At 53.4% G+C, this 22,445-nt stretch overlaps 1 protein-coding gene across 1 annotated transcript in view; it reads left to right on the top strand.

Moving 5' to 3' along the window:
* The window catches only part of SLC13A2 (solute carrier family 13 member 2), a 74,158-nt gene extending 52,412 nt beyond the window's left edge, over positions 1-21,746 (top strand). Inside the window, exons 2-12 of the mRNA XM_087440747.1 lie at positions 12,955-13,083; positions 14,138-14,274; positions 14,379-14,584; positions 15,139-15,319; positions 15,421-15,543; positions 17,562-17,780; positions 18,009-18,097; positions 18,374-18,495; positions 19,642-19,803; positions 20,426-20,563; positions 21,063-21,746. Of these exons, the coding sequence (XP_087296873.1) occupies positions 12,985-13,083; positions 14,138-14,274; positions 14,379-14,584; positions 15,139-15,319; positions 15,421-15,543; positions 17,562-17,780; positions 18,009-18,097; positions 18,374-18,495; positions 19,642-19,803; positions 20,426-20,563; positions 21,063-21,233 (1,647 nt within the window). The 5' untranslated portion in view covers positions 12,955-12,984 and the 3' untranslated portion in view covers positions 21,234-21,746. The remainder of the gene's footprint in view (positions 1-12,954; positions 13,084-14,137; positions 14,275-14,378; positions 14,585-15,138; positions 15,320-15,420; positions 15,544-17,561; positions 17,781-18,008; positions 18,098-18,373; positions 18,496-19,641; positions 19,804-20,425; positions 20,564-21,062) is intronic.
* Positions 21,747-22,445: the final 699 nt, after the last annotated feature.

The following is a 22,445-nucleotide window of genomic DNA, read 5'->3' as shown; positions in this document are numbered from 1 at the left end:
ACTTGGGGTTCTGGGCACAGAGAAGCTCCAAGGGCTCAGGGGGAGGACTGTCTGGGCCAGGACTGGGCATCCTTAGAACCAGCATATCCTACTCATCCCTTCTAGCCTGCAAGTGAGGCTATAACCTCCTGGTCCTCCTGAGGGCTGAGGGTTAAGAGGTCAAAGGGGGCTTTTGCTGGGCACCCAGTAGTAGGAGCCCAATGTGAATTGCTTAGGTGCACTTGAAATCTCCCACCTTGGGAGACAGGAAGCCAGTTCCATAAAGGAGGTGCAGGTGGAGGCAGATGGGGTTATCTGCCTACTGTGCGCCCACCCAGCGCTGGACTGGGCTCAGTGGGGCATGAGCAGGGCTGGCTGCCGGGAGAGGGATGGAAGGAGAGTAGGAGGAAGCGGCCTCGGGCGGTTTGTGCCTTTAAGAGTGTAAACAGGAAGACAAGGAGCTCATCTGTGATCCCAGAGCTAAGTCTGCCAAGGAGGAGGGGTGGGAATTGGACGAGGGGACCCTGCCAGTGGGCACCACAGACACCATACCCTAGATGTAGCTAAAAGTGCCACTGCCTCCTGCCCCCACCCCCAAGAGCAGAAGTCATGACTCAGGCTCCCATTAATTGGAGTCGCCCCCACATGCCCTGTACCATGCACCAGTAACCCTTTCCCCCATCTGATGAGGCAGGTCTGACTGTCCCATTTTACAGGTGGGGAAAGTGAAGTTAAGTGACTTACCCCAAATTCCAGGGCAGATCCTGGGTTCGTGGAGCTCTAACATTACATGCTTTTGGGGCCCCCTCTGTAAGTAAAAGAAGATAAAATTATGAATCTAAAATTAGCACAGGGCTTTGGGAAGGGTCAGTCCAGGAAAGGCCCTTGAAGCTCAAGTTCCCAGTAAATCTCCCTCTGGCAAGTCACCAAGTTAGGAAGTGGCAGAGCTGGGGGTGTGGTCTAGCTCCAAAGCCTGTGCTGTCTTCTCTCCACCCCGCTGCCTCCTGAAGGCTGAGATGGAATTGTGGTCCCGGCCCCACCCCAAACCCCCAGAACTGCCCAGTGAACCATTTTCTTCCTTTCATCACAGATAGAGAAATCGAGGCAGGCTTTCTGTTCATGGTATCCCAAAGAGCTGAGGGACTGGGGATGTAATGGCACAGTCCCTGGGCCCCTGACACCTGGTAAGTGACAAGTCCTGGCTGACCTTTGAGAAGACCCTCATCTCAGGCCAAAGGTAGTGGCACCTCTGTGCCAGGGATCCATCAGATGGGTTTTCAGACACGCTGGGCCAAGCGTGTTAATCGCGGGAGGGAGGACAGACAGGGACTGTGATTCTCATTTTACTCCCCAGGAAAGTACAGCTCAGAAAGCTTCAGTAACTTGCCTAGGGTCACACAGGAAAGCCTGAGCCAGCACGAGAAGCCAGGCCTCCAGGTGGGAATACGGTGTTGGGAGCCTGTCGTCCCTGTGCTGCACCCAGCCCTGCTGCCTGCCTCTGGCCCACAGATGCTGCCTTCCCCATCCTGACTCAGATGAACTGTCCCCGGTCCTATCTAGGAAGGCCAGCCCCTCCACCGGGGCCCTGGATACCAGCCCCTCTCAAGGACTTTGCTCCTGTAATTATCCAGCATCATCCATTTTTCCCTCTCTGCCTGACCTCTCTCATCAGCATGCAAACATGCTGGAATATCTCCCATTTTAAAAAACAAACAAACCTCCTCTGATCCCACATCCCCTCCACATTTGCCTCCTTTCTCTGCTCTCTCTCACCACAGAAGGCCTCAAACACTGTCTACACTGCATGTGTCTCCCCTCAGACAGCTCCAGTCTCCACGACTCTACCTACCGAGAGGGCTTTCGTCAAGTCCCTATCAGCTTCCTTGTTACCAAACCCCTGGTCCGTGCCCACCATCCCCCACCCTCAGCAGCATTTGTCACAGCTGGGCGCCCCCTCTTTGCAATGCTGTCTTCTTTTGGCTTTGGTGACACCTTGTCCTGATGTCCTCTCCCGTTGGCCACTTTTCCTGGCTCCTTCTCTTTTTTCTCCTTCTCCCAGGTCATCTTTTGCTGTCTCCTGCTTTAAAAAGCATCTCGATGCTAGTGATTCCCTAATGCATAACCCCAGCCCTGACCTCTAAACTTGTGTTATCCAGCTAACACTGGACGCTTCCAGCTGACTATTTTCTTTTAAGCAGCATACACTTTTACACATCCAAAACCAAGCCCAGATTGCCCATCTTTTCCAGGTGGCTCTTCCTGCAATCTGACGCATCAGGATATGGTTCAACCGTCTACCTCGGAGCCATTCCTGATTCTTCTCTTTCCTTCATTTCCTCATGCACCAGCAGGTCCTGTTGACTCGATATCCCCAAAATACTCCAAATGGAATCTCTTTCCACTGCCCCCTCTCCGGTCCAAGTCACTATCATTTCTCTCCTGTCCCTATCCCTGCCCAGACCATTCTTTACCCAGCCGCCAGGATGGTCTTCTCATAACATAAGATCATGTCACTACCCTGCCTAAAACCCTACGCAAGGTTCCCATCAAACTTAAAATCCAAACCTCTTGAGGAAGCCACGGTCCCCGGGGCTCCACACCCACAGACCCCTCAGTCTCCATGCTCCATGTCCTACTTCTTGTTCTCTCTTCTCCAGTCTCACCAGCTTTCTCTCTACAACTCAAATTGCTCATCTCCCTGCCTGGAATGTTCTTCTCCCAGATGCCTCCTTCTCATTCTTTAGGTTTCAGCTTAAATTTACCTCCTCGGAAAAGCCTTCAATGACCAACCCCAGTCGCGCTTTATTCCCAAACCCTGTTATTTTATTTAAAGGGTTTTCACTACCTGAAATGATGTATTTGTTTATTTTTTAGTTAGTCTCTGACCCCCTATGCTAGAATGTAGGCTCCATGAGGGACCTTGTCTTTTTCCATGCAGAGTCCTCAGTGCCTGGCACAGAGTAGGTGCTCAGCAAATACTTGTCAGATAAATGAATGAATGAGGGCAAAGAGGGCCCCATCTTGAATTCCTGCTGAGTCTCTGCTCTCTAAGGTGAATCCCCCAGCTTACCTCCACGCCCCTGACCCCTGAAGTGGGAAGGAGGCCCAGACTAGACTCATACCTGTGTCTATATAATAATAATTGACATTTATTGAGTATTTTTATATGCTAATCATTGTGCCAAGCACTTCAAAGCACTAACCCATTTATTTCTCACAGCAACCTCTGAGTTACTGTGAGGTTGCTACTATTATCTCGATATAACAGACATGGAAATTGAGACTCAGAGTCGTAAAGTAATTTGCCTAAAGTCCCAGCTAGAAAAAGGCAAAGTCTAGACGGGAACCTGGTCTTGAGGTCTCTGCCTGCATCTCTGGGCAGGGATGCAGGGTGGCGCCCCTGTCATGAGTCATCATGAGCCATCTACCCTCACACCCACCCAGCCATCAGCCAAACCTACCCTTCAGTCTGAGACATCTGCTGAGCTCTTGTTCTGTGCTGGGGGTTCCTGAAAAGGAATACAGACGTTCTGTCCTCAAGTTGCTTTCAGTCTAGAGGACCATGCGTTTATGCCACACAGAGGTATAGCCGGAAGCCTGCAGGAGCTCAGAGGAGGGAGACAATTCTTCCAACTGAGTCAGGGGAGGATCTGAAGCAGGTGGCATTTGAGTTGGGTCTTGAAGACTGAATGAGATTTCAACAGTCAGAGGGCAGGCCAGGTAAAGGAAACTGCAGGAGCAAAGGTATAGGGCTGGAAATAGTAGGGTGCGTTTGAGAAATTAGCAACAGAATCCTTGAAATGCTCATCACCTTCCCATGGTCCCAGCGGAAGGGAGGCAGTGAGGCCTGAGGTCTTCACTGCTCCCCCAACCCTCCAACCAGACAGCAAAGAAGCACCACCGTGTGCCAGAAAACTTACACCCATCCATTCATTCATCCATTCATTCACTTATTAGGGAACACAGACTGTGTGACAGGTACTGTTTAGGTGCAGGGAGTGGGTAGGATCCAGGGGAGTTTGCAATCGTGGGGGTGGGGTGAGGAGACACACAAAAAGCATATGCTGTCCGTGCTGTGAACACCATCCAGCAGGCTGTGACCACGGCCTGGGGAGGGGCTGCTCCAGATGAAGCGGTCAGAGAAGGCCTCCTGGGGTGGTGATATTTACCCTAGGACCTGAATGGCAAGAAAGAGCTAACCAAGCACAGCTCTGGACGAAGAGCCGTCCAGCCAGAACACACAGTACAAAGGCCCGAGGCCAAGGGTGCGCTTGGCAAGGTGGAGGGATAAACAAGGCCAGTGTGGCATGGGGGCCTGAGCGAGGAGAAGATGGGTTAAGACTGGTCAGCCAATGTCAGCCCTACAAAGCCAAGGGAAGGAGTGAGGATTTTATGCTGAGGGCCATGAGAGTTAATTGTTTCTCAGGGGTCAAACAGCTAGTAAGCTAGAGTCAAAAGTGCAAATGCATCCTGGGACCCAACAGGACCATCTGTAAAAACATTCTCCCAGTGACGTGGTGTTTGCCAGACAGAGCTTAGCTGAAATCCGTACTGTATTTACAGTAAGAACAGAAGGCAGAACTTCTTGCTCTGAACCACCTGCACGCCTAGAACATAAGAACAGTGTGTGTGCGTGCACACACACGCTCTAAAATCTGTGTAACTAAAATCCCCTCGCTGCAAGCTATTCCTGAACCCCAAAGAAAAACCAAGACTCAGATGATTCACTGCGGGCATGAAGACTGTACAAGGCATTTGGACTTCAGTTCCGGGGCCCGCCTCTGTCTTTTGAGACTTCCTGGCCCTCAACTGGGAAGACAGAGTCCAGGGAACAAAACATGGATTTGGGAGCCAGAAAGATGCAGGTTCAAATCCACTCCAAAGCATGCACAGCCAAGTGACCTTACCAAGCCTCTCCAAGCCTCTCATTCTAAGGGGTGGTTGTGAAGTTGAAATGAGATAACCCGTGTGTGCAGAGTGCCCGGCACCCAGTGCTCAGGAAACCTCGGCTCCCCACGCCCTCTGCCTTCTCTCTGAATTCCTGGTCCCTGGAAAACACAGCTAGCCCCGGGCGCTGTGTAGATGCCTGACTTCTTTTCCATCAATGATTCTGTTCAAATGGGCTGTTGTCCTCATGAGGGCCTCGGGCGTCTACTTATGAAACTGTGAGATGTGTCTGGTCATGCCCACCAGAGCGGCGAGGTGTGGTCCCTAAATGTGACCACGAGCACACTGGGCTGTGTGGAACAGGTTTTCTGGCCTCCGGGGTGCCTGGGAATAGGATTAGAAGAAGGAGCCAGCCTCCAAGGCCAGGGGGATCCCTGGAGTAGAGAGAGAATGTTCCCCAACTTGAACTCTGTCCTCAGATTACCAAACCAAGTCCATACTTATCAGCACCTGCGAGGGGGACATGAGAGGGCAAAGCAAGGTAGAATCTTCAACAACACAGTTTCCTGGATATAATCCAGCAGCGAGGCCCAGGGCTGTTGTGAGGCTCAGCTGCACGGAGGAGTGTGGGAATGCCTCGCTCGTCGTCGCTCTGCCTGCTGTTTTGCTCTTTAGTGGACACAGGCAGGCCTGGCCCCGGCCCAAGCTGTGAGGTCAGGACTCTTCCCCCACTTTTGTTTTCTCTGACACTCAGAGACCCATTGTTTCGCTTTGGCTTCTTGGAGCAGAAGATGATGCAACAAACTCATTCACATCAAGGTGCAGATATAAACAAAGATCACCCAAATGAGATCAGGCAAAGGCTCAGAAGGGAGTCAGCCGCTGTCACTTGCGTTTGGCAGAGCCTCAAAGGCAGGCAGGGGGTGGGAACGCTTTAGAGTGGAAAAAGGAAGGCTGAGGAGTACCCCGACTGGAGGCCGCAGGCAGGGTGAAGCAGGAGGCAGCATCACTAGAAGGGGCGCATCCAGTGTGATTGGTTTGAGGAGCATATTTGGCTTTCACTGGTTGGTCCTGAGCTGGAAGTGGAGGTAGAGAGTGGGAGGCAAAAATTCTGGAAGCCGGCAGTCGTTCAGCCAATCCTGACTGTTTTGGGCCAACTGCTGTAGAGGTTGTGGTTTGGCTGTAGGGCTGGTTGCTGCAGAGGTTGTGGGACATATTTTCATAGAGGGACTGGCCATTGTCCCCTTTGTGTATTCAATCTCTCAAAGGTACTAGGCATTTGCCATGGGCCTATTATTCCTACAAAGGATATCACCGACATCCTAGTTCACGCTGCACCTCCTTCCTCAAGTCCCTTTGGCCTGGATCCTCCCTTTGTGGCCACTGCCATGTACCTAGACAGCCAGGACAGGCACCTGGGAGACACTCAGAACTGGCAACTGGAAGTTTTCCTCCTACCCGACCCATCAACCATCACACAAACCCTCTGTCTTCTGTCTCCTAACCTCTCTGGAGTCCATCCTCTCTCTCTCCATCTCCACTGCTAAGACCTGCTCTGAGCCCCTGTCATCTCCTCACTGGACACCCAGCACGGCCTCCTGTGACCTCCCAGCCTCCCATCCTGTGTCTTCTGATTCATCTGCCACACCATCAGAGGGTGTAAGCTCCCTTTTTTCATCTTTAGGTGATTTGTTTACTTAGGTGACAGATGCACATCATACAAAATTCAAGAGCACAAAAGAATGAAACAGAGGGGTCCCCCTCCCACACTGTGCCTCTCCTGAAGGCAGTCCCAGCAGCCAGCATGGCATATGTCCTCCAGAGCAGGGACCCCTCACCCTTGGGGGTCTGTGGGGAGAATTCAGGAGGTCTGTGAACTTGGATGGAAAAAAGTTACATTTTATTGTCAATAATCTCTGAAGAAAATTTAGCATTTCCTTCTGTTATGAATGTAGACAGCAAACCACAATAGTATCAACAATGCCTTTGACTTTGCCACCCATAGGAATCACAGATATTTTCACATCGCATTACAGCTATTGCCAGTACCTTGAAATATTGTTTATGTTAATCATGACTTTGCAATGACAGTAGCCATTAGCCAGTGAAGGTCTTATGAGTTAAGAGAAAGCCACATAGGAGCCCGACGCATAGTGGTTAAGTGCGCGTGCTCCACTTCAGCAGCCTAGGGTTCGCAAGTTCGGATCCCGGGCACAGATCTACACATGGCTCATCAAGGCATCACACCTACAAAAAATAGAGGAAGACTGGCACAGATGTTAGCTCAGGGACAATCTTCTTCAAGCAAAAAGAGGAGGATTGGCAACAGATGTTAAAACAGGGCCAATCTTCCTCACCAAAAAAAAGAAAAGAAAAGTCATGTATATCAGTATCTTACCCATTTTCTCATATTTTAAACTGTATTTCAATATAATTGGTTTCCTTTGTAATCTTATGCATTTTATTTAATGCATTAAAAAACATTATTCTAAGAAGGAGTTAGAAGGCTTCATCAGGCTGCCAAGGGGATCCTGGTACAAAAAAAGGTAAGAATCCCTGAATCAGAGATTTTCCTAAGTATATATAAACCCTTATGCACATATTCTTTTAAATCACATATGGTAGCATCAGTGTAATCTTTTAATAGAAACACCAACCTGACCATGTCACTCTCTCTGCTTAAAACCCTTCAAGGGCCTCGACTTTTCACCCCTGTCTCCCAGATAAAGTCCTAGATTCCTCTCAGGGCAGGCAAGGCTCTTTCCAAGAATCACACCCCTCCAAGAATGCATCTTGATCTTTTATGCCTCATTCTGTTCCCTCTGTGCTTACTCCCTCACCCCAACACCTTTTGCTGGACCACCAAACTTCTATTCATCCCTCAGCACCCACTCAGCATCCCCTCTCTGGAAGCCTTCCTTAGCCCAGACAACAGGAGGCTCAGGGAAGGGGCCCCTTCTCCTCTGGGATCCCACTGTCTGGTATCTCCTTTGCAATGGTGCTTGGCAGGCTGCCACCCGGTGCCTCGCCTCACTCTCCAGACCTGGAGGTGCTCACTGCCAGCAGCATCCCTACTTGCAAGGGGCAGAGGGGCAGCGGGAGTGGCCCACTGTGTGCCAATCCATCCCCACCCCTGGGTTAACCCTCAGTCACCAGGAGGAACAAGTTGACACCTCTGAGACTGTGGGCAGATTTGCTGCTGCCCAACAGCCACAGGCTGCACACGGGTAAAGGCCGTGATGCCCACAGGTCCCACACCTTGCCCACACCCAGGGTCCAGAGTCTACCCTGGATTCCCTGGCACCTTCCTCTCCACGTGTGCCTCATGCACCCACCCTGGTTCCCCAGCAGCCCAGGAGCACATTTCTCTCCCAATGCCAACCCTGCTCACTGCCATCTACAGTCCTCCACAGCTGAGACCTACATATTCACATCCGTCATCCTTAGAATAACCCAGCAAGGTGGGTGTCTCTCTTATTCTCATTTGTAGATAAGGAAACTGCATGAAGGAGAAAATGCTCAATGTTGTTTACGAAAAAAAGCAAAGCTGAGAGAAGTTAAGTAACTTGCCCAAGAACACACAGCAATAAAGCTGGGCCTGGGCGCTCAGGTTTTCTGACCTCTGACCTGTGTTTCCCATTACAAAAGAAGCAAGCTGCCAGCCTTGGGGTTTGGAAGCCCTCTGAGGGTTTATCTCTTCTGTCCACTGTTAGCTTTGCAGGGCTGCCCACCCACCCATGGCCCTATGGGCCAGCCCACCTGGGGCACTCAGACCCCCCCGAAGGCCAGGGCCGGGCCTGACTCATGTCTGTATTCCTAGTGCCTAACATTTATTCACTCATTCATTCACAGTGTCAATTCTGTATAAGTGCCAGGCACCCTGCTGGGGTGGGGCAGAAACAGACTTGGACCCTGCTCCCTGGAGAATACGTACAGTCTGACGACAAAGATTGATATTCATCGAGAAATTCACAAAATTACATGTTTAATTACAGACTGTGATGAGTGCTATGCGGAAGAGATACAGGGGCTTAGAGTGTGAAAAATGGGGAATATACCCCAGCCTGGAAGCCACAGAGGCTTCCCTGAACAAGGAATATTTGAGTTGAGATCTCAAGAATGAGTAGACATTAACTAGGCAAAATGCGGAGGGAAGAGAGGAAATTGTGTGCAAAGGCCCTGTGGCTACAGAGCCAATGGAGTATGTGAAGAACTGGGAGAGGGCCAGTGTGGCTGCAGCAAAGAGAGCAGGGAGGAGGGGCATAGACCAGCCCTGAACTTTTCCTAAGAGCAGTGGGAAACCCTAAAGGAATCTGAGCTGCTTGGAGGTGGGTGTGTATGTCAGGGAGAGTGGATTAAACATATTTGTGCCTTGAGATCTCTCTGGCTACAGCAAGAAGAGATTTCCGGGACAAGAGAGGAAGCTGGGAGGTGACTAAGGAGGCTCTTGCAGAAGTCTTCATGACAGATGCTGGGGCCTGGACCAGGCCAGTGGCCCACAGCTGGAGAGAAATAAATGGGAGCATTTGAGGCATAGAACCAGCAAGACTGGAGATCTGGAGCAGGGAGGGTGTTTGTGGAACGACTGCCTGATGAACAAGGCTGATCCCAGAGGTCCCACTTCTAAAGCTGGAGATACTGACCTTGGAATAGGACACATTATGGGGCCAAGGAGAAAGGATCCCCAGAGCTCTGCCCTCAGAGGGTGCCCCAGGGGCTGGCACCTAACCCGGGGGGCCCCTCAGAACCCAAACAGCTCCCCAACCTCAAACCCAGGCCCTCTAAGCTTCAACCAACAAATATCGACAATGCAATGCTAGACCCCCAGGAGTGGTGGTCCTCACCCCTCGAGGGGAGTAATGAGAAGCTCTGCCTCATGGAGAGGGGAGGATGAAACGAGAAAGAATGTGTGCCAAGCGCCCACCCAGCTCTGCCTGGCCACCAGAAATTCTCCACTCTGGCTCACACCCACATTCTGGGGCTGTAAAGACTAATTCCACCTGAGTGTGGGCCTGGGAGTTTAGGAAATTCCCAAGGTGATTGATTCAGGGAAGACACAGTAGTTGACGCTAGATAAATATTTTCTTTCCCTTTGCCTTAATGCAGGGATTCTAGCCATTTCTGAGCCATGAATGCCTTGGGCTGTCTGGTGAAGACTGTGGACCCCTCTCAGAACATTGCTTTGAAATGCACAAGATAAAAAGCATAGGATTACAAAGGAAACCAATTATTTTGAAATACAGTTATAAAAATATGAAAAAATAAATTGCAATTCAGAAATATAGATGATTCTTTATGAATGCATTAAATAAGATCTAGTGTTGGTATAATAACTACCATCATTTCAAAATAGTGATGGGTGTAGACAATATTTCGAGATAAATTTTGAGATAACTGTGACCACCGGTCTGTGCAGGCATCTGAGAGCTGACAGCCACAATCAGACATCTGTGACAAAATCCCCAACGGTCCCGTCATCAGGAGTATGGTTTTGTTGCCTGTGTTCATAACCTTAGTTAGATGTTAGTGAAAAGATGAAATCGTTTTCCTATCCAACTTCACGGATCTTTGGAACTCTACGCCCCAGTTAAGAACCCCATGAACCAGGAAGAGCAGGTCACTGAGCTACGTGCAGCTGGAGAGACTGTCCAGAAGATGGGGTGGGGACACAGGGCCAGGGCCACCAGGGCCAGGGAAGGCTTCCAGGTGGAACTTTGAAACCAGTTTTGGGTTTTGATCCACAGACAGACAGACAGACATGGAGAGGGACGCAGGGAAGTTGTAAAGGGGTAGGGAGTCAATACACTGGAGCTCACGGGGCAGGTCTAACTATCAACAGTTCCTTTTGGAGCAGGGAAATGGGGTCTCAGGAGTGAAGGCACCTGCCCAGAGCCGAGCAACAGGAAGCGGCAGGCCCCAGGGAAGATAGTTCTATTTGGATTCAGAGCCCTGCTCATCCCTGGACACCCCACTGGTCACAGCAAGCCTGAGGCTGGAGGACATCCCGCAACTGCAAGGGATCAATCTCAGGGTAGACAGTAAAAGTGGGAGCTCAGAACCAGATGGCCGGGCCTCTTCACTTGCTATTTGTGTGACGTTGGGACATTTACTACTTAACTTATTTGTGTCTTTGTTCCCTCATCTATGAAATGGGAACAATAGTCATTAACTCACAGAGCAACTAAATGCAACTAAAAGACATCTAACGGCATAGAGCATGATGCCTGGCACGGGGTAGTCCTCAGGGTACTTCTGCTGTCGTTAGCAGAGCTTTCTTCTTGAATCAGCAGAGTGACCGGCCGCCCCAGCCCCCCTCCTTGTCTCTGGCCAGAGAATTCTGGGTGGGCAGGGTAGGGGGGGCACCAGGGTCCAGAGGGGCTGGCCTGCCCTTAGCCCCAGGGGCAGATGAGTAACTGGTCCGTGCAATCACTGCAGGTGAGGAAGTGGTTGAGGAAACAGCAGCTTCAGCAGAATCAGCCTCCTGCTAGGGGAGGAGAAGGGGTGGGTCTCTGGTCGAGGGTCAAGGTGGCCCCGCCCCTGGGGCCCATAAGTTCATGTCCAGGGTGAGGAGGGGTGGTGGAGGTTTCATGGAAAGTGAACCTAGCAACAGACAGATTGGGCTCTACAGCAGGGCTGTGCAGGCTGTGGCCTGCACCGCTCCAGGGGCGCCATTTACCTAGACGACGGGGACAATGCTCTTAGACACCAAGCCAGACACCTTGCCTGGGTTCCATCCTGGCTCTGCGACTCCCTGGTTCTGTGACCTGGAGCAAGCCCCTCACCCTCCTGAGCTCATCTATAATGTGGGACCACCACACCCACCTTAACAGCTGTTTGAGTTTCATGTAATAACAGACTTAAAAACATCCAGCTCCTAAGAGCTGCCCAGTAAACAGCAGCTTCCTCTTCCCCTAGGCCACCTCCTGGGACCCTCCCCAAGCTTCAGGGTACTAAGGGCATGAGGTACTAAGGGGTGAGCTCAGCGTGTACCAGGTGGAGAAAACAAGAGGGGCAGGGCAGTTGAGACAGGCAAGAGAGGAGTGGCCCCTGGCCCCGTTGTCCCAGCATGCAGCCCCTTCCTTTGGCAAACAAAGAGTGGGCAGGTGCCCCTGAGGAGCCTTGGATGAGGGCACCTTCTTCCCTGGAGGCTTCTTTCTGGCTAATGATTCCCTCACCCTCCCTCCCCAGCCCTTCGGAAAGACTCTGTCAAGAACGGTGGGCCCCTGATGTCGGGGGCTGACTGTTGGGCTTCCACGTCTGCTCCAGTTCCCCTCCCAGGCCTGAGGTCAGGCCTCTCTAGACTTGGTGGCCTACTGAGAGACAGGCGGGCCTTTGGTACTCAAAGACTCCCAAGAATGTACTCAGGGTTTACCCCACAACTCCCTGCACAACACAGGGATGGGGGAACCTTTGACACAGTCTACAAATGTGAATGGCACCTCCTGGAGTTGTGCAATGCAGTGGTCATGCCAGGATTGCTAGGAAGGAGACCCTCCGCCATTCCCAAAACTTTCCAGTGATTCATTCAGAAAAGATTTACTCTGAAGCCTGCTGGGTCCTGAGCTCCAACGATCCAGATGACACAAAACTGACTCTGTCCTCATGGATCTCAATCTTATAGCAGAGGGAACAAGCACTAATCAAATCGTCATAGAAATAAATATATTCTTATAGGCTCTGATGAAGCCTGGGAAGGCCACAGTTCCAGGTAGGGGTCTACATTGCCCAGGCCCCAGTCTCATCTAGATGACACTCCGTCTCATGTAAGGATCCTCACCTGGGCTCCCTACAGTCCCCTTGGGCTGGGTGGGGCCTGATAACCCAATTCTAGACTCTCTAGCCTCTTGTGTGGCAGGATTATAATGTCTAGGTTCCCCAAGGTTAAAGATAAGGTGGTGAGTTATTTGCTTCATTTTTATTTCCATTTTGAAATGGGACCTTGGGCTTGGGAATCAATGACTGTGGATTTCACAGGCTCTCCCCACACTGTTACAAATGGCTTGTTTTCTCTGGGGGCAGGAGGTGACATGATTCTGGGACACAGGCCTGCCCCCTCCAACAGCTCTGCCATTCCCCTCCCACCTGCAGGAAGCCTACTGTGCCTACACCATCATCCTCATGGCGCTCTTCTGGTGCACTGAAGCGCTGCCCCTGGCCGTCACCGCCCTCTTCCCCATCTTCATGTTCCCCATGACAGGCGTAATGGACGCCTCCGAGGTAAACCTCCCCCGTCCATAGGAGGAAGGGCTCCTGGGGATGGAAGGGGTCTGCCCTAGAACACTGGTGACTGAGGAAGCCGCGTCATAGGCAGGGCACACGGAAGACAAGTCCCTGCCTCTTCTTGGCAGGTCAGAGAGCACTGAGGGAGGAGTCGGCTAGAAAATGAGGGAGGAGGGCACCCTAGAAATGCTGAGTGTGTGGTTGGTGTCCAGAGTTAATTCAAAGTGGGAGCGATTAAGCTTAGGCCAGGGAGGTAGAAAGGCCTAGTGACCCAGGAAAAGGGGCTTTGAAAGCCAGCTAAAGGGGCCAGCCCGGTGGCGTAGTGGTTAAGTTCACGTGCTCTGCTTCGGCAGCCCGGGGTTCACAGGTTTGAACCTGGCGCGGACTGATGCACCACTTTTCAAGCCATGCTGTGGTGGTGTCCCATATAAAGTAGAGGAAGATGGGCATGGATGTTAGCCCAGGGCCAATCTTCCTCAGCAAAAAGAGGAAGATTGGCATCAGATGTTGGCTCAGGGCTAATCTCCTCCCCCGACCCCCCGAAAAAAAATAAAGCCAGCTAAAGAGCTCATATCCTTGCAGTTCAGTGGCTCCGAAACTTGAGCTGCATCAGAGTCACATGCAGGGCTGGTTAACACACAGATTGCTGGGTCCCACCCCAGAGTTTCAGTAGATCTGGGGTAGGGCCTAAGCATTTCATTTCTAGGTTCCAGGTTGGTGATGATGCTGGCCCAGGGTCTACACTTTGAGAACCAACACTCTAGTTTCCAGAAACAGCATTAAATTATCTACCTCCCAGTTGATGGCTTGAAACATGAGTGGAATCAGGCTAGATTATCTCCCAATCATTCCTGAAGGGAGAAAGAATGAGTTTGGCAGGAAGAGAGGAACCTGGTTAATATTAAATGACAGATAATCCAAAGACCATTTCCATTTGGTTCCATGATCCCCGGAGACCAACCCGTTTGTGGGAATGTCAATGACTGTACCCTGTAAGCCCAAGAGCACAGGGGGAGACCCTTCCTGTCTCTCAGCTGTCCCTGCCCTTCAGGTCTCCGTCGAGTACCTTAGCGACACCAATATCCTGTTCTTTGGGGGGCTGCTGGTGGCCACCGCCGTGGAGCACTGGAACCTGCACAAACGCATCGCCCTCCAAGTGCTCCTCATCGTTGGGGTGCGGCCTGCCCTGTGAGTTCCCACAAACTAGTACTGGAAGACCATGGGTGGGTGGTGTTCTGGGCATCCAGTCCCTGAAGGGACACTGGAACACCAGTGTGTCTGTTTATCCCTAGGCTGATGCTGGGCTTCATGTTGGTCACGGCCTTCCTGTCCATGTGGATCAGCAACACGGCCGCCACGGCCATGATGGTGCCCATCGCGCACGCCGTCCTGGAGCAGCTGCACAAAGTCCCCACGGGCAGGAACATTGAGGAGGGCAGCGACAACCCCACTTTCGAACTCCAGGAATCAAGTCCCCAGAAGGAAGAGACCAAGCTTGGTGAGAAAGATGAGGCTGGACCCTGCCCCAACGTCTCACCCCTTGGGGAGAGTCTGAGGTGACACCCATGACAGGGGTGGTCATCTTGGAGCCTTTAGGGAGAGAAGAGGGAGGCAAGAAGTGCAGTGACCAACGTGTCCTGGTTTGCCCAGGACTTCCCTGGTTTTAAAATGACAAGTCCCGTGTGCTGGGAATCTCCTCAGTCCTGGGCAAACCAAGATGCTGGGTCTGGCAAGCAGAGAGCTGGAGCCCGGGTGGCCATCTGGGGTCCAGTTTCCATTCTTCCTGTGTGGTTCGGATGCTCCACTTCCCTTCTCTGTGCCTCAGTTTCTTTCTCTCAAGAGAGAGGATGGGCCAGATGGTGTTTGAGGGTCGTCCCAGCCCGAGACTCCGGGGAGTGCTGGCCCTTGCAGACCTGGAGGCAGCCTCTGCCCTCCCCCAAGCCTGACTCTAGGCTGCTCACTGACAAGGAGCCCCGGAGCCCATGGAGCTCCAGCCCTGCTCCCTGGAGCCGGCCCTGCGCCCGCCCCGCCTGAACTCTTCCTTGTCCCCAGATAACAGGCAGGTCCACCCAGTCCGGCCTGCTCATTCGGAGCCTGGGGAACAGCTGAACAAGGAGCAGCTCCACTTTACCAAGGGCCTGAGCCTGTGTATCTGCTACGCGGCCAGCATCGGGGGCATTGCCACACTGACTGGCACCGCCCCCAACCTGGTGCTGCAAGGCCAGATGAACTCGTGAGTGCCTGAGGGGTGAGGGGTCTGCACTCTCACTGGCGGGCAAAGGGGACAGGGTGGTGGCCAGGCAATGTCACACAGCAGCCCGCATCCCCCTTCAGGCTCTTCCCCCTAAACCCCAATGTGGTGAACTTCGTCTCCTGGTTCAGCTTTGCCTTCCCCACCATGATCATCTTGCTGCTGTTTGCCTGGCTGTGGATGCAGATCTTGTTCCTGGGGTTCAAGTAAGTGGCTGAGTAGGTGAGAGAAACGCAGGGGCCTGCCCTTATCTTCAGGGAGCTTCCAGTTGGGTACCCAAGTACCCACTGTGGAAAAGGATATATTCACCATCCCAGGGAGAAGGCCTCTGCCTCCCAAAGCCCCTCTGTGCACTTGGCCCCCCATTTGAGGGAATTACTGGGCAGAGAGTATTACCCCATTTAGCAGATGAGCAAACTGAGGCTTGAGGAGTGGTACACAATTAGATTTGTCAGTGCTGTGGTTGAAAACCAGGTCTCCTCATGCCCAGGCCAGGTCCTATTCCATAATGCTCCACAGTCCTTTGGTAAGTGCTTAAGGAGCACACACTGAGCACGGTCAGTTACAAAACCATTTATTGTGCTCCTACTGTATGCCTGGCCCTGTCCTAGGCACTGAGAATACTAGAAGACATTAGGCATAGTCCTTGTCCTTGGAGCTCACCATCTAATGGGTGATGATATGGTGGCAGCCATGACAGAGGGAAGCCCAGGTGCTGTGGGCCTGGCCCAGGGGAGTGGAGGTTCCAGAAGGCCCATGGAGGAGATGATGCCTGAACTGAATCCTGTAGATCTAGAAGTCAGCCAGGTAGAGAGTAGGGTAAAGGCATTCCAGGAACAGCTTGTACAAAGGCACAGAGGCAAGAAAGAGCATGTGTTTGGGGAACTCTAGTTCTGTGTGGTTGAAGCATAAAGAGCAAAAAGGAGAATAGGAGATGAAGCTGGAGAAGTAGCCAGGGGAAGGTTATGGAGGATCTTGGGTGCCACATAAAGAGTTTTGACCTTGTCCTTGAGGCCAAGAGTAGTAAGTAGATTTTATTCTTACTTCCAACCCTGGATTATTGGCAGTCACAGGAGGTCTGAGTTGAAAATCATGTGAGATAGGGCTCAGTTAGAATTGAGTCTGGGATTGATTAGTGACGTCTGCTATGAGTACAGGATTAGAGTGGTGATATGAGGGGTATTGTGATATGAGTCGTTTGTTGCCCTTCCTGCCCAGGCAGTGGGGAGCTGTTGACAGTTTTTAAGCATTGTCGCTGTACTTTGGAAAAATTGCTTGGGCAGGTGCGAGGAGGCTGGATTGAGGTTGGGGGTTGGTAGAAGGCAAGGTGGTAGTCAAAGAGACCAGCACAGTGCCAGGCACCACAGGGCATTTGAAGATGTGTGAAGCATGGTCTTTGTCCTTGAGGAACTCACAGTCTAGCAGGGGAGTTGAGATTTGCCCAAGTGTAAAGTTAAAAGTCAACATGAGGGGCCAGCCCGGTGGCATATTGGTTAAGTTCACACACTCCACTTCAGCGGCCTGGGGTTCGCAGGTTCAGATCCCAGGCACGGACCTACACACTGCTCATCAAAACATGCTGTGTTGGCATCCTGTATACAAAACAGGGGAAGATTGGCACAGGTGTTAGCTCAGTGACAATCTTCCTCAAGCAAAAAGAGGAAGATTGGCAACAGATGTTAGCTCAGGGCCACTATTCCTCACCAAAAAAAAAAAAAGTCAACATGAGTTAAGCAAGCAGCACAGGGAAGTGGGCTGGATCCTCTTGTGCCTCTGAGGACAATGTGTGTGGGGCTCAGACTGGCAGGGGATGCCCAGAAACAGGTAGGAGAGGGAGGGGAGGATTTCCTGAAAGACCATTGAAGGAGGGGAGCAGTGAGTCAGGGCCATAAGGAGGCATGGGGTCTGGGCCTCTAGGTCCTCACTCTGGGCAAGGGAGGACTCAGCACAAGAGAAGCCCTGGAGGGACAAGTGGCCAATGGGGCAGATGGAGCAGGGCTGAGCATGGGGAAACGCAGCCCCCCAGCCCTAGCCTTGCCTCTGCTAAATAAGAGCTGTGACCCGAGAGTCTTCTGCCCTTCTTCCAGAACCTTGGGTGGTTCCAGTGTGGCAACCCTGAGGTGGCCTCTGCAGGCCTCAGCCTTTATATCATGGGCACTCAGAGCCCCTCGCTCCCCTCCCCGGTGCGGGCCCTCATGAGCTGCCCCCACCCCTCTGCCTGCAGCTTCCGGAAGAACTTTGGCATTGGGGGTCAGGAGGGGGAGCAAGAGCGGGCGGCCTACCACGTCATCCAATCGGAACACAAGCTGCTGGGCCCCATGATCTTTGCAGAAAAGGCTGTCTCCGTCCTCTTCTTTGCCTTGGTGCTGCTCTGGTTCACCCGGGAGCCGGGCTTTTTTCGTGGCTGGGGCAACCTGGCTTTTTCCAATGCACACGGGGAAAGGTGAGCATTCTGGGGGGAGAGGGAATACTTCTGGGGCTCACCTGGCTGAGGGAGGTGGGAAGGGAGCAGAGCCCCCATTGCAGAGCAGGAGGTGACCCTGGGGGTGGGGCAACCTGCTAGGAGGCAGGGTTGGCCCATCGGTTGGAGGGGCTCCTCTCCACTATCCTCCACCCTGTGGCCCTGAGCAGCCTTGAGCCGCTAAGCCTGCCCTCCATGCCCCGCCCACAGCATGGTGTCCGATGGAACAGTGGCTGTCTTCATCAGCATAATTATGTTCATCATGCCCTCCAAGATCCCAGGGCTGACTCAGGATCCAAGTAAGCACCTGGACCAGGGCAGGGAAGGGCCTCTGGGAGCCTCTGCCTTCCAGCACGGAATGTACCTTCAACCACACTTGGCAGGAGTAGACAAAGCCCAGAGAGGGTGGGGTGACTTACAAAGGCACAGAAACTCAGGGATGTTGCAGAATGAGGGTCTCGCTCCCACATGTGTCAAGCTCTGACAGGGACCCATACAGAGAAACCCCAAGGGAGGGGAGGAAAAGCATGTTGGCTCTTGGTAACCCATCCTCCTCTCCTCTGCTTGGGGTGTAGGAAAACCAGGGAAGCTGAATGCCCCTCCTCCCCTCCTGACATGGAAGACAGTGAATGACAAGTTGCCCTGGAATGTCCTGTTCCTGCTGGGAGGTGGCTTTGCCCTGGCCAAAGGCAGTGAGGTGAGAGACCCCCACTCCTCCCCAGCCTGTTTGAGGGAGACCCTGTGGCAAGGAAAGAGGGGCTCTGCTTCTGTCTCACACAGGGGAGACCTGATCCCCACTTAGGAGCCGCCTGGTGGGCAGAGACTTTGCAGCAGCTAGAGAGACAGGTTAGAGCCAACCCAGTTGGGTTCTTGAAGCCAAAGGGAAGGCAGCCTTCTCTGTTGGGCAGGGCAATTCTCAGTAACCACCCACCTCACCCCTCTCCGCTCCCTCACCCCTAGCCCGACAGAATGCAATAGCTTTAGCACCTGCGAGTAGCTGGCGTTGGGTTGACACAGTCTGCATGCTGTGGCCACCAGAGGGCGCCATGATCACACCCAGCCGGGCTCGGGGAACCAGGGCATCCTTCCCCAGAGCCTCCATCCAAGAGGGAAATCCCTGAACCTGCAGCCCTGGGCCTTACTGTTCAGCTAAGCTCATTCACTGCACAGATAGGACGCAGCTTCTTGGGTCAGGGATTGGTGCCAGGGACTCCTGGGTCCGAGGTTAGTTCATCCATCAAGCGTTCACTGTGCCAAGCACTGTGCTGAGTGCTGGGTGCTGGGCAGGCAGCACTGTATGAGATAAAGTCCCAGCTCCCTCAGGCTCACAGTTGGCATCACAGATGTGAGCAGGGCAAGACCTTGGAGCTCTTCTGACTCTGTGGACTGTCCCTATCCTCCTGTCAGCCTCTTCCCAGCCTCTACCAGGGCCCTGCCCCCAACCCTTGCCAAGAGCAAGGTCCCATCTACCTCAGCCTGCTGGGCTGGAGGGGCCATGAAGAGGGCTAGGGTTGGCCAGGGACCTCCCGAGAGAGCTTGGGAAAGCAGGAGTAAGTGGGGTCAAAGGTCTTTACTCCCACCAAGCCCCAGGTTTCCCAAAAAGGCCCTTTGGCCCCTCTCCTAGCTTCTCATCTGACCCTTCTCCCCACACCCAGCTGTCCTTCAAGAGAAGGAGAGGGGACCTCTTGGTTCAAGCTGAGTCTTATCTTCCCTGTCAAGCTGCCCTTGACTCTGAAGACTCTAGAGAGGTGGGAGCAGGAGCAGGACCCTCCCAGAGTCTCAGCAGGGGACTCTGGGGGCCCAGGCAGCCCAGCCTCTCAACACCACACTCCTCCGCCCACAGCAATCGGGCCTGTCGCAGTGGCTGGGGGACAAGCTGACCCCACTGCAGAATGTGCCACCTCCTGCCATTGCCCTCATCCTCTGCCTCCTGGTTGCTGCCTTCACTGAATGCACCAGCAACGTGGCCACCAACACACTCTTCTTGCCCATCCTGGCCTCCATGGTGAGCTGGCCCTGCAGACGTATCTCCTCCAGGCAGCCCTCCTGTTCACCCCCCACCCAGGGGCCCCGCCTGCGGGTCAGGGTGACCTGTCTGCACCTCCTCTTGTTTCCAGGAAAGGACCCCTGAGCTTCCACCCTTCCCCAGGCTTTTCAGCTACCTTGGGCCCCAAGGTCCTTTGGCCCCTGACTCACCCCATCCCTGGTGACATCACCCTTTGAGTATCCTGGTGGCCTCACCCACCCCCCTACCAGAGCAGTCCCTGTTCTGGTCATTCCTGAGGTGATGGGATGAAATTGCTCCCCGGAGCGTCCCCAGCCCCTTCCTCCCCAGGCGTGTTCCCACAGCCTTTGATGACACCCCGGAGCCCCTTTGAGATCTGTTTTATGGGCCCCTCCCCTCACCACACCCCACAGGGCAGGGCCACACACTCATCCCCTCCAGAGAGGTCAAGGGGCCCGTCCCAGGTCACCCAGTGTCTTCTGGAAGAAGTAGTGGGTTCATGGCCAGAGTGTGTGTTGCGGGGGTTGTCCCTCAGAGAGAGGAAGCGGGAGAATTGAGGGCCACACCTTCCCATCTGGGATGGGGACTGAGGTCAGCTCTGCCCCACGGTCTCCCCCCACAGGCTCAGGCCATCTGCGTCCACCCTCTCTATGTCATGATCCCCTGCACTCTGGCCACCTCCCTGGCCTTCATGCTGCCTGTGGCCACCCCGCCCAACGCCATCGTCTTCTCTTTCGGGGTCCTCAAAGTGACTGATATGGTGAGTGGCAGGGGGCCTCAGCACTCCTTCCTGCTCTGTCTTTCCATCTTGGACCACAAAGTAGCTTAAGGCCACTGAGACTCTCAGAGTTGAGAGTGGACCCTGTCAGGGGTCAGGGACAGCAGGGCAGGTTGGGACGTGATGCCCATTTGGAGCATCTTCAGGTCCTGCCAGCCCCGGGCCATGTGAGAGGGAGAGGAGGAGTGAGGAATTTCAGGAAGGTTGCAAGGTGCCGGGCACCCGCACCCCGGGAGATGCACTCACAGAGAATGCTCTGTGAGCTGCCCCGGAAGCTCATGAGGAGTTCCCCTTTTCCCTGTTAGCACTGGAAGTAAAGCAAGGGCAGGGGCATTGCCTAGTGCTGCAGGTTAGACCCAAGGGAGGACTTCCTAGGGAGAGTTTTCCTAGCGAGAGAGCTCCTGAGCATCTATGAACACCTAAGGGATGGTGCCGGCCCGGCTCAGCACCTGCGCACCCAAACTGGCTTTCCTCACACCAGGCCCGGACAGGATTCCTGCTCAACATCGTCGGAGTGCTGGTCATCACGCTGGCCATCAACAGCTGGAGCTTCCCCATCTTCGACCTGTACACCTTCCCATCCTGGGCCCACTCTAACATCACAGCCTTCTGCGGGGTCAGCCAGGCGAACACCACAACACCTAGCCCCTAGACCAGGGGATCATCTGGCCAAAACTGGGAAGACCCACCTCAGAGCCAGGAGGGGACACCCAGGCTCCAAGCCAAGCATTGAGAGAAAGCCACATATACACACAACCTCGTGTGTGTCTGTAAGGAAGGTGTGTGTGAACTCAATCCTGTGTGCCTGAGAAAAATGTGTGTGTGTGTGTGTATACATATATATATGCATATGCGAGGATGGTGTGTCATGTGAGGATGTCTGAGAGGGGTGTGTGTGCATGCACGTGACCCTAGGTGTGTATGCTTGACAGTGCGTGTGTGCGTGCTCACAGAGAGTACAGCAAGCCCTCTCTGGCACCGCAGCTCTTTGTCTCCCCAGCGTGGTGGCTGACCAGAGGCCTTTGCACTGTATTTATTGAAACTCAGGGTTGGGGTGGCCTGGGGAGCAGGGCCTACCAGCAGTTGCCATGGCAACAGCCTCTGGGACCAGCCTAGCATTCTGAGGTTTCCTCAGCCTCTCAGGTTTGGAGGGAGGCTTCCAATATTAGCCACATTAAAGTCTCTTTCAGTAGAGTCTGAGATGGTTTTGCACGGCACTTTCCAGGGCTGGACCACAACATGGTTCAGGCCGCAGGTTGGGGAGCACGGTGGAAGGGGACCTGGCCTCTGTCCTGTATGGCGGCCCCCTTGGTACCCTTCCCACCCAAGAGAGAAGGTAATGGCTAGGAACCCCTGCCAAAGCCAGTCGGAGTGGGCGCAGCCACCCAGGAAAGCAGCCCTGACATCACCCGGCCCAGCTAATTGGGAGCTGCCAGTCCCTGCGTGTCTTTAGGAAAACCGGCCTCCCGTTCCCAGAGCACTCCCTGGGCATTTACATAAAACCCTCTGCCCCTGCCAATTCCTCACCGACCCTTCCTCCAGCTGGAAAAACCAGTCCCACCAGACCAGGGGAGGCAGGCTGACCCATGCTAGGTGCCCTGAAAGATGGACCCTCACCCAAAATGGCAGCCTGCAGCAAGAAGGATGCAGGTGAGACTCACAGGAACACGTTCAAAACTGACATGGCCTTCAGAATCAGGGCCAGACAACACTCTGGATCATTCTGCCTCCCCACCTCACCTCCACCCCTCCTCTCCCTCCCTGCCTTCATGAACTCCAGAATTTTCATTTATCTGGCAAGGTGAGGGTGGGGAAGGATGATACCACACCCATCATCTGTTCTGGGAGCTCAATACCACTTCCT

This window comes from Ceratotherium simum, chromosome 16 (genome assembly GCF_057802395.1).
Source record: "Ceratotherium simum simum isolate JZ-2026a chromosome 16, ASM5780239v1, whole genome shotgun sequence".
Lineage (NCBI taxonomy): Eukaryota > Metazoa > Chordata > Mammalia > Perissodactyla > Rhinocerotidae > Ceratotherium > Ceratotherium simum.
This window is presented reverse-complemented; position numbering and strand designations above follow the sequence as displayed.